General features: G+C 38.0%; 1 protein-coding gene across 1 annotated transcript in view; it reads left to right on the forward strand.

The window, feature by feature from the left end:
• LOC137023965 (thyrotropin-releasing hormone-degrading ectoenzyme-like) overlaps nt 1–12,229 on the forward strand; it is a 190,518-nt gene that overhangs the window by 102,732 nt on the left and 75,557 nt on the right. Inside the window, exon 5 of the mRNA XM_067391096.1 lies at nt 2,299–2,412. Within this exon, the coding sequence (XP_067247197.1) occupies nt 2,299–2,412 (114 nt within the window). The remainder of the gene's footprint in view (nt 1–2,298; nt 2,413–12,229) is intronic.

Here is a 12,229-nt window from a genome sequence, read left to right on the forward strand (position 1 = left end):
TATTTTGCAGTATTAAATTAGTTAAATATACAAAGTACACTTAAAAGTTAACTTTTATTAACTAAAAAGCCAATGTATCCCCAGTATTGAAAAAGTTCACTTAAATCTGTACTAGTAGTGCAATGATATTAGTATAATTACTACATAAAGTATACTTGCAAAACTTTGGCTAGTTGAACTTACTTAAATTTGTAAAACAAAAAAAAAAAATAATAAAACAAACCTAAAGTATACTTCCTTTTTTGTAATGGATTTTAGACTATGGTCCTTGTGCAGGAGATGCAGGTTTGATCCTATGGGCCATATAACATTTGAACTTCTACAACAATACAGCTTCAGGACTTCTTTCTTGTGGTTTTCCAGTTGAGAAGATAATGAACTTTGCCTTGCAGTCACAAACCTGATCCAGCAGGCAGACCTTGTCTGAACCTCTTCGTTAAATGTCTATGTAGGACATTTAAACTCAGTTATTCAGACGTTTACTTTAAGAACAAGACTACCAGTTTGGTTGAAGGTCTTTGGTCTTCATGTTGGTCTTGAAGGTTTTCTCCTGCCCCAAATATAATGAATATGCTGCGGTATCGAGGTACAGAGTGAACTCTTCCCTGCACGACTTCAGCCGCATCTGTTAATAAAGCAGGTGGGCTGCAGAATCCCTCTGTTTATGCTTTCATCTCTCAGACATTGTTGAATGCGCAATTGAGCGATGGTCTCACGTTTGGTACTGTTCATTGACATTCTTGCTTTGATGAACTGCTTAATCAGGCACAAACACAAAACGCAAGCTGTCAGACCCCCAGACGGATCTCTTACAATGCTTTTTGAACTATGTTCACGTTGCTATCATGGCTAATGTGCTGTCAGAATGTAATAGCAATATAACGATGTGAGCAGTAAAAAATATACTGAAGATTCTTCCAGCTTTTAAAGGGATAACACAATGATAAAAATGTATCATTTTTACACTTTTATGGGTTACTTTCTTCTGTGGAACACAAAAGATGAAGATTTTTTTCCCCCATATAATAAACATGTCTAATGGATCCATCCATCCATTTGTCCATCCATTTGTCCATCCATTTGTCCATCCATTTGTCCATCCATTTGTCCATCCATTTGTCCATCCATTTGTCCATCCATCCGTCCATCCATCCATCCATCCATCCATCCATCCATCCATCCATCCATCCATCCATCCATCCATCCATCCATCCATCCATCCATCCATCCATCCATCCATCCATCCATCCATCCATCCATCCATCCATCCATCCATCCAATCTGTATGCCTGTCTATCTCAATACATTTACTACATTTGCTCTGCAGCTTCTGTCACACAATAAATGACGTGATGTGACTCACCGTCCTGGTTCACTGTCATTAGCATCAAAACATCTGACAAATCAGAAGAGGGCAGAAAAAGTCACTAGACCTTTGGGAAGCCACTTGAAGTGTGACTAGCCGAGAGTTCCTTTGAGAGGAACACAGCTGTTTCTCTCCACGCTGTGCCTCTTCTATCAGTCCGTGTGTCTGAGTCACAGATGAACGTCCCATCATGTTCGGATGAAAGAGGCACGACTCCCACAGAGGTTTGTGTGCTGCAACAATGAGATCCGGCATTCAGTAGCACACCTGCTTGAGCCTGTGGAAAATATCCAGCCCATTCACAACTGCAGCGTTGCATCTTTTCCAGTCAATAGCCCTGTTTTGCACACTGTCATCTGCTCACAATGGCAAGGGTCATTTGAATACTTTCTACCTTCCAGATGGGACGTTTCATAATCGAATCCTTATTTTTCTCTTTTCTGTTCATTTACGGTGTCTTTGGCGGAGCGCCCAGATATGAATGCTGTGAAACAGAAAAATTTGTTTTTAATTGTGTAACTGTAGGTAATTGATTGTTTAGGCCGCTATTAATCATAGTTCAAAAGCTCTGCTGGTTTTCAATGTTCTGTGAAGCCATTTGTGAGCAACTTTTGTTGAGCCAGAGTGCAACTGTTTATTAGAAGTGTTTGTTTGTACTTCTGCTTCTGAAGGAAGAGAGTTATTTTTCCTGTATAATGGCCTTTTTCAAATAAAATGTGTTTGCCACTATGCTTTTGCAGATATTGGATGAATAGGAGATTGTATTTTTTTCTGATGGTTTGTCCAAATAACGTTTGTTTTCAGTTTAACCATAAGCACGTTTCTTGTTCAAAAGTTTGTTATAATTCTTCACCGGTGAACATGAAATCGATCTTTGTAATGGTCACTCTGTTTCTCGGTTGATGATTGATGGTTCATTTCTTCTCTTCTAGTGGTTTGGGGATCTAGTCACACCAGTTTGGTGGGAGGATGTTTGGCTGAAGGAAGGATTCGCTCATTACTTCGAGTACATCGGAACTGATTTCCTCTTCCCAAAGTGGAACATGGTGAGTCTGTTTGTTTATTTCATTTTTCTATTGATCTGAAGCAAGCACTGCAATAATCTTTTTTTTTTTTTTTCATTCAGTGTTTGTATAACTTGGATGAACATCTATAATGAAATGTAAATAGAAATTTCTGCTTTCTGTAATGTGAAAAAAAGATTTATATCATACTATATACACAAATAACAACACTATATAGAGTGAGTTTTGATGGTTTTCATGCTATTCAGATCTGAATCTCTTAAAATAAGAGCAAATCTGTAATGTTTTTCACACAAATGAGATCTTGAGCATTTCTTCTTATACCAAAATTGAGAGCAGAAAACAACAATCCTCTTGAAGTGCATTTGAGTGCTATAAATGCTGATAACACTCTGACACTGTTTTTAATTTGGTTCTGATTTCTTTAGCCTAGTGGTTAAATCATGACACTTATATTGGCAATGTGGGTTCAAATCTGGCTTGTTGCATTTCCTGATCCCCCTTTCCCCATGCCTTTTAAAATAAGCAAAAACAAAATGTTTGCATAAAAGTAAAATATCATACATACATACAGTCAAACCAAAAATTATTCAGATATTTCTGATATATTTTTACTAGTGGGTGCAGGACACTATAGTTCACTTATGTAAGTGTGGATAGCAAAATAAAGTAAACTGTGACATTATTTTACCCAAAATGTCTTCATACAGTGGATTACTTGTAAAACTGATAAAAAATTTGGAATAAAAAATTATTTGACCTGACCATGTTTTACTTAAGTGTTATCTGACATAATTAAGATTAATTCTGACACAGTTTAACTCTGAGATCTCGTCATATTTTATTACCATTTTTAAACTATAGCGAATAAACTGTATTAATGAATGAAATGTTCAAGGTGTCTGAATAAATTTTGGTTTGATTGTACATAAAAAGTGCTTTTTAGTTTACATGTAGAAATTTTCCAACACAAAATTAGCTCAGATGACATTAGTGGGCTAAATGGAGGCATGCAGAGACTGGTTCATTATGAGCTTGTAAAAACAAATTGTTCCAACAGTTGTAATGGTTATTATGAGCACAGTTTGAGTTTGAGTTCATGTGCAGAAAGAGTCATATCTAATAGTGTTGAGCTCTATTTTTCAGTCCTGATGCATTGCCACAGCAACCGGTGATTATGCCATCATATTTTGCTGTTTTAATGAAACTTCAGTCTATATGTAGTCTTCTCCAGATGTTCAATCATTTATCAGAAGAGAGCTGTGAAATGAAACCACAGTGCCACAGATTAAATTGGTGAGCTTCTGATCATAATGCATTGTGAACAACACGTTTAAACATTCTAGTTTGCTAAAATTATTTTAAAGTTTGCAAAAAATATATTCAGTGGGAAAAGACAAACTACATTATTAGTGTTACACACCTCTGTGTCAGTCTGATCAAAAACTGCTAATTTACTGCAGAGCTTCACAGAGCTGGAATCTGTGCCAAAGCTGCCATTGACAAAACACTTGAATTCAAGGCGACACAAAGAGACACAAAAGCACAAAATCCAAACGCCTATAAATAAATTGCAATAATAATAATAATAAAAAAAAAAGTTTAATGGTCTAATGATTCATCCACATCCATTTCCTCCATCCAGATGGGTTCACGTTTGGAGGACAGTCAATAGGTTCAGTGATGCTCTGAATGGTTGAGTAAAAGCCAAGAATTATGAGGCTATTTGACCAGACCAGGTGCGCCAAACACAATATCATCTCGTGATATTCCTGTATTATAGGATGATAAATAGATCCAGGAGTGTTTGTGAACACCAGGAGGAAGTCAAACACCTTCAAAGACATCTCGAGTCACTGAACATTATTAATATTTTATGAGAATTTCTAGAGTCATGATGATAACAGGACTTCCACCTTCTTCCCCTAAAAAAAATCCTTTTGAAGAATGATGCAATCCTACAGTTCTTCTGAAGGCCATTCTCGTCATGAGGAACTGCATATTAGTTATTTCAGGTGTATCCATGACCATCAGTTTAATTCATGTAGCATAAGTAGCATACATTATGATAACTAATTTCTTTGTTTGTTAACTGCTTCATGTTTGTGGATCGATTACATTCCATAGTAAAATCCACTTTTATGTGTTACTGAAAAAGCAGCCTGACAAAACTATACAAGTACAAGGTTTGTTTGAGCATAAAGCATAATTGAAAACAATTAGTATAGTGCTATTCCAGCTTTAGTGGTCTGTTGTGATACACTTGAAGTTTCACTCATAAAATGAAATAAGTTTGTAGATCATCAGCACAACAAAACATACCACAGTTTTCCAATGTTGACACTGTTGTTGACACACTGATGATCTCCAGTTAACAAAAATATGTTCTTAAAAACGTTTTGCCAATGCCATTGAGTTGTCAAAAGTACCGACTTCGGTACCAATTGGTACTGAAATTTTATAAATGTGAGGCTGTTGAGCGGATTCGTAAACACCTCTGATTGGCCATTGTGTTCATGCGCTCATTGGATATGTCATTGATTATCTTCAATGATCAACACACAGGAGTGTTTGAAAGCACATGGAAGTGTTTGAATTCGAAAGCGCGAGCATTTGAAAGCAGGCGTCTATCAGCGGTCTGGTGCTCGATAGAAGCCTGCTTTCAAACGTTCCCATGTGTATCTGTGTAAGCGCTCGGTGAAGAGCGTCATTGATGACTATTTACAACGTTTTTGAAACGTAGATCATTGAAGTCAATCACAGACGTCACCACAGTGGCCAATCAGAGGTGTTTACGAATCCGCTCAACAGCGCTCAAAGTGTCACAGTTTTGAAATTTCAGTAACGACGTGGTACCGAGGTCGGTAGTTTTGACAACTCTAGTTCCCAATATGAAAACACTGTTTTTAAATCCAATTTAAAAAAAAAAATGTTTTAATTAGCATAGCATTATAAATCCTTGCGAAAAGGGACGCGCTCTAGTTCACGTGCAACTGATTGCGCCGGCGCCCCATTATATTGTCTGCTTTATTTGTTTCTTATTTATTAAATCCAGGTAATTGGTTGATGAAACATTGATTAAAATTAAGATCCAATTTATACAAAATGAAAATCACTTTAACGAAAGGCTTTCTACAAAACAAACTTAATGAAGAGGTCAAAATCATGTCTGACCCACTCCATGTCTCTCGATATACTGCACATCTTATGATGTAGCTTTCCTATCTTACTCGTGCTGTTCACTTTTCATAATCAACATAGACTAAATAAAAATAACATTATACTATTTAAAGATAAATATCAAACTAAAACCATTTCCGCGCACATGCTCTGCTGTGCAGAGTCTTATCAGACGACATGATTTTACATGGCAGTAGCAGCTGCGCATGCTGCATCTTCTTCTGTTTTATGTCAGATGGCAGCGTTAAGGTGCAATACCGCCACTGTACTTTGGGATGTCTACCAGGTACTGGCGCTGGATTATTTACGTGTTATATTACTATATCATGTGTAGTATTCATTTTAAATATTACGGTTATCACGATATATTGTCAGACCCTGAATTAACACAATATCGATTTTTCATGTTTTAAATATCACGGTTATCGTCAATACCGGTATATTGCGACACCCCTATTTTGAATATTCTGAAACAAGCAGCAACATTTAAAAAATGTTATACAAACGTCCAACTAAAATGTTTCAGAAACAATGCTCCATGAACAATGTATAGATAACGTTTTGTGATAACATTTTGAGTAGACCAGATAACTTTGAACAAACATTCTATGAACGTTACTGGAAGAATGTTTGTTCATAACTTTGAAAGAAAATTGCCAAAACGTTAGGGAATTTTTGAGAGTGTCCCCTGTTAGCTCAGTCTTTGCTATGAATTAGCTAGTGTGAAGATTATTGTGCGTTCATCACTCTATGTCTTAGTCTGAACAAAGTGTACACTAAGGGTGGTATATTCTAAGTGTAAGTGCTGAAGACTAAAGCACCAAATTTTGCTCCTGTTGAGCCTTAATACTAAAGGTTTATTATTTTATTTTTTATTTTATTTTAAATGTTTATTTATTTGTTTAATTTGAGTAGGATAAATGCCAAAATATAACCCTTATTTAATACTTGTGTGCTTTCTGCTCACGCACTCACATTCTCATTCACATAATGACCTTCCTGTCTCGTCTGTCCCAGTATTTCATACCTCTCTGCTCCAAGCCACCTTGGTTATGGGGCATCAGCCAAGCAGAGAGACCATTTAGTGAACATCATTTCAGGGAGCAATTGGGTCTTTCTCATCCGATAAGTTTTGATGGAAACACTTCAGCACGCTGATAGGATGACGCTAAGCATTTCCTTCCCAATTTGGATAATATTGCACATTTCAAGGAGTCTAAACCAGGACTGAAAACTCACAAATGCACAGAGAAATGTGGGAATGGATTTGACAGGAGTCCTTAATAGGTCATTAAAACAGCCTATAGATCCTTCACCTGCTCATATACTGGACTGTTGGCTTTCCTCCTTTTTCTCACATCCGTCATGCTTCAGAAGCTCTTAGCGAGGTTTGGTTACCCACCATGCATTGCTCCAAAGCTGCTGACCTGAACGCTGCTGTGATCTCTGGCCTTAAAAAGGTTAATCAGTGAGAAACTTCAGGTGATGATGTTGAGACGTTAATAAGCAGGATCTAAATGAAGTATCATTGGATGTAAACACCTTGTTGAGAGGACAGATGGAAGCTCTTCTCATTGCACTCATTTTATAGTGCCCACTTACGTGACTTGCATAAAATCGACCAGCTGTTCTCTTTCTGTCTTTCTCTGTATTCACATTCCGCTTAATGTAGGTTGTGAATTAACATGACTGACTCATTCGCATATATTGATTCCGTCAAGGTACAGTATTTACATTAGCCTGTGAAGCTTATATTAGTCTAGACTTTAAAGCGCCTGTCCATCAGGAAATACTAATAAGACAAATGCCATACTCTGCTCTCTACAAGACCGCTTAAGTGATGATATAAATAGCCTGAGAAATTAGGACAGTAATTTCAAAAAGTAGCTACTTCCTCTAAGATCTTCTTTCTGAAGTTAAATATGAGGAATACATTATTGCAGCAGTCCATTAAGTGAAGCATGTTTCAGTTTTTATATATGACACAAATATCTAAAGATAATTATACTTCAGATGTAATTCTATTGTAGGAAATTTCACCCTTCATTAGCTGCTCAAAAAGAAAGAATTCATGTCAAAGCCATAAAAAATAGACTTTCTTTTTTTTTTTTTCAAATAAGTTTTTTTTATTCAGTCATCGAATAACTTTGCAATTATCACAAGTTCTAGGATTAGTTTTCTGATATGCACAAAAACTTACAAAAAAAAAGAAAAAAGAAAACAACACACATTAAATGTAACACCCCTTCCCTAGCCTGTAAATTTACAATACAGTGACAATCAAAACAGCTTTAAGTTACAATACATTGCGTTAAGGGATAGAATTCCTCTTGAGGTAACAGAAGAAAGGGTCCCAGATCTTGTGAAACTGTCCAATGTTGCCTTTTAAAAGGTATCTGGTTCGTTCCAGGTGCAGAGTAGATATCAGTTCCTCAAGCCATAGTTTAGCAGTAGAAGGATTAGAATGTCCTAATATAATGAGCACTGGGTTTGGGTCCAAGTATACATCAATGACATCTGAAAGCACTTTAAAAACCTCACACCAGAATCCCTGTATTTTATGACAGAAAATAAAACTATGAGCTAAATCGGCATCCTCTGATTTGCACTTATCACAAATAGGAGAGACATTGGGGAAAAAAGAAGTGTAATCTATGTAGGACCTTAAACTGAATAAGGCATAATCTAGTGTTGATCGATTGTTTATCAATATCCTCCAAGCCACTCTGCCAAATCTCTTCTGAGATTCCAATTCCAATCTCTCGCTCCCATTCCTCTCTGATCAACTTTGTAATGGGGGAAATAACTGTTAGTAACCTTTCATAAATTAAAGATAGCTGACATTTGTTTCCCCTGAATCAATGAATGAAGGTGGGATCTCGTCTAGGGAAACATTATGTGTACGCAAGTAATTCCTTATTTGTAAAAATCTGAAAAAATGTTGTTTTGGGAGGTTGTATTTCTGCTGTAATTGCGTAAAGGAAGCTAACGCCCCGTCCAGATAAAGATCCTTGACTGTGCAGATACCCAATTCCTTTCATTGATTAAAGGTTGTATCCAACCTTAAAGGGGGAAATAATGGGTTATTTGCAATTGGAATTAAGAGAGAGAGAGTGATTTTATCTTAAGGTATTCTCTTATCTGTCTCCAAACACGTAACTGATTCTTAATGACAATACTGCTGCTTGATCTAATATCACTGGGGAGAGTAACACTGCACCAATATCATAAGGATGGCAGTAATCTCGCTCTATCTGAAGCCAATCTGGGGCAATAGCCTATTGTTCCAACCATAGTGCAAAAACTTGTAAGTGAGTAGCCCAGTAGTAAAGGCGAAAAACCGACAAAGCCAAACCCCCATGTTTGGGTTTACAAAGATGATTTTTTTGATTCTGTGACTCTTATAATTCCATAGAAATGAAAGAATAATCAAGTGTAAATGTTTAAAGAAGGACTTGGGCAAAAGTATTGGAATATTACGAAATAAATATAATATTTGAGGAAGAAATATAATTTTTATCACATTTATTCTGCCAATTAGAGAGATTGGGAGAGTCCTCCAATAATGTATACAATTCTGTAACTTAGATAATAAGGGGTTGAAATTAGCTTTGAAGAGCAGAGAGTATTTACACGTAACCACAATTCCCAATTATAATTTTTTTTTCAGTGGAAAAAAAATGGGGAAGAATGTCTTACAGACAAATTCTTTAAACCAATGGGCATGAGTTCACTTTTTTTCTAAATTAACTTTAACCCTCTGGAGTCTGAGGCTGATTTGGGGCCTGGAGAAGTTTTGACATGCCCTGACATTTGTGCTTTTTTCAGTTGTTCATAAACATATTAATGGAAAAAGTGTCATTACACTGTATTCAGCACAAACTAGGCTACAATAATATGTGAGGATGAAGGAATATGTTTTTGAAGGAATAACATTTATGCGTGGTTATTGAAAAAACAAAAAAACTTAAGTCACTGAAATAAGGCCAAAAAAAGTATAGTAAATCTGTGTTTACAAGACTTCTGGGTATTGGAGGTTGTAAACTAGAGTTTTTCCTTCAAAATTATGTAAAAATTATGCTGCCTACTCCTTCATGTAAAACAATATATTGATTTAGTTTTTGTAAGACACTTTTTGCCAAGAAACACAGTATGCGAGGAGGCGTGAATCACCACTGAAAATGGGCCATTCTCAACTGAGAAGACAAAAGAATTGGATAGTAATGAGCTGAAATGACTTGCATATTAATGAGGCATTTCAGTCAGGTAGGCTGTGAAAAAACCTTCTGTGATGTCTCAAGCTCATTATGATACATGAAACATACAGAAAAATATTATTACAATATAAAGTAATGGTTTTATATTATACTTGAAAATATAATGTATTTCTGTGATGCAAAGAGTCTGAATATAGGCTTTTAGTTTAAAAGCATGCACATTTGGAGAAATATTGGATTCTCATATGCTTATGTCAATTTTCTAAACAGAGGAGTTATATTTATTTAATATTCATTGTCATTACTATGAGCGCTGGAGTTTTCAATTCATCCTTGAAGTCGGAGGGCGCTCTGTGCATTTTATTCCACAAATTCATCTAAAAGAAGAAGAGGCTATTCCATGAATGGAGTTTCCAATTCATACTGCAGCCGGAGGGCGCTAAAGAAACAAAAACTCGTCTAAAATTCATCTATAGAAGAAAAGAAAACAGGAACTAACTGCATGTGTTCTAGAGATCGCTAACCATGACTTTTACATCCAGATAAACACTTTTCAAGACAATAAATACACGATTGAGACGATGAATGCATGTATTGCCTCTGAATTTGCGTCTGAATAGCGCTGGCTCAGTCAGAAAATTTCCCAAAGGTAGTAATAGTCTTGAGTACCACAGGAACCTGTGGTTGAGTAATATAAAGCAAAATATCGTCCGCATACAGTGATATTTTATTAATGGTATTTGAAGTATTGAAGCCATGTATGCAAGAGTTAGATCGATTGGTTTCTGCAAGGGGCTCTACAGTTAACACAAACAAAAGAGGTGAGAGGGGACAACCCTGTCTAGTTCCTCTTTTAAGAAAGAAAGAGTCTGAAATAGTTTTATTTGTTAAAACACGTGCTGATGGACTACTGTATAAAATTTTAATCCAAGTTATAAACTCATCTCCCATATCAAATTTCTCAAGGACAGCAAACAAATAACGCCACTCCACTCGGTCGAATGCCTTTTCGACATCCAACGAGATTACAATCAAATTGTCTCGGCTTGCCTTATGGTGATAAATTATGTTAAATAGTCGTCTAATATTATGCATAGTGCTTCTTCCTGGAATGAATCCATTCTGATCTGTGTTAACCAATTTATTAATGGATTTACTGAGTCTATTTGCAAGTGTCTTGGATAATACTTTTTGATCAACGTTTAGAAGCGAGATAGGTCTGTATGCCTTCTGTCACGATCACCTGTGAGAGTGCCTTCAGCCTCTAGAGGGCACTCCTTCCCGGACTCATTGTTTCACTCATTTCATGAACTACATTTCCCATATACACTCCCTGGACTAATTACCATTTTCATTGCACCCAGCTGTTTTGTGTTTGTTAATTAGTGTTTGTCTATTTAATCTCAGTTGTGTCTGTCCCTGGTTGTGGTTCGTTGTTTCAGAGCCCGTTCCAGTCAGTGAGTCCACTCCAGAGCCCGTTCCAGTCAGTGAGTCCACTTCAGAGCCCGCTCCAGTTAGTGAGTCCACGTCAGAGCCCGTTCCAGTCAGTGAGTCCACTTCAGAGCCCGTTCCAGTCAGTGAGTCTACTTCAGAGCCCGCTCCAGTCAGTGAGTCCTCTCCAGTCAGTGAGTCCACTACAGAGCCCGCTCCAGTCAGTGAGTCCACTCCAGAGCCCGTTCCAGTCAGTGAGTCTACTTCAGAGCCCGTTCCAATCAGTGAGTCCACTTCAGAGCCTGTTCCAGTTAGTGAGTCCACTTCAGAGCCCGCTCCAGTTAGTGAGTCCACGTCAGAGCCCGTTCCAGTCAGTGAGTCCACTTCAGAGCCTGTTCCAGTCAGTGAGTCCACTTCAGAGCCCGTTCCAGTCAGTGAGTCTACTTCAGAGCCCGCTCCAGTCAGTGAGTCCGCTCCAGTTAGTGAGTCCACTTCAGAGCCCGTTCCAGTGAGTGAGTCATCTTCAGAGCCCGCTCCAGTCAGTGAGTCCACTTCAGAGCCCGCTCCAGTCAGTGAGTCTACTTCAGAGCCCGCTCCAGTCGGTGAGTCCACTTTAGAGCCCGCTCCAGTCAGTGAGTCCACTCCAGAACCCGTTCCAGTCAGTGAGTCCACTTCAGAGCCCGTTCCAGTCAGTAAGTCCGTTCCAGCTCGTGAGTCCGTTCTTGAGATCACTGAGGAGGTGGGCGCTGAATCTTCGCTTCCCACACGGAAGAGAAGGAAACGGAGGAGGAAGGCTCCAGCCAGTGAGTCCGCTCCAGCCAGTGAGTCCGCTCCAGCCAGTGAGTCCGCTCCAGCCAGTGAGTCCGCTCCAGCCAGTGAGTCCGCTCCAGCCAGTGAGTCCGCTCCAGTCAGTGAGTCCGCTCCAGCCAGTGGGTCTACTACAGAGGCCGCTCCAGCTAGTGAGTTCATTTTGGGTGTGCCACCGCCTCACCCTCATAAGCAGAGGAGGA

This window comes from Chanodichthys erythropterus, chromosome 8 (assembly GCF_024489055.1).
Source record: "Chanodichthys erythropterus isolate Z2021 chromosome 8, ASM2448905v1, whole genome shotgun sequence".
NCBI lineage: Eukaryota > Metazoa > Chordata > Actinopteri > Cypriniformes > Xenocyprididae > Chanodichthys > Chanodichthys erythropterus.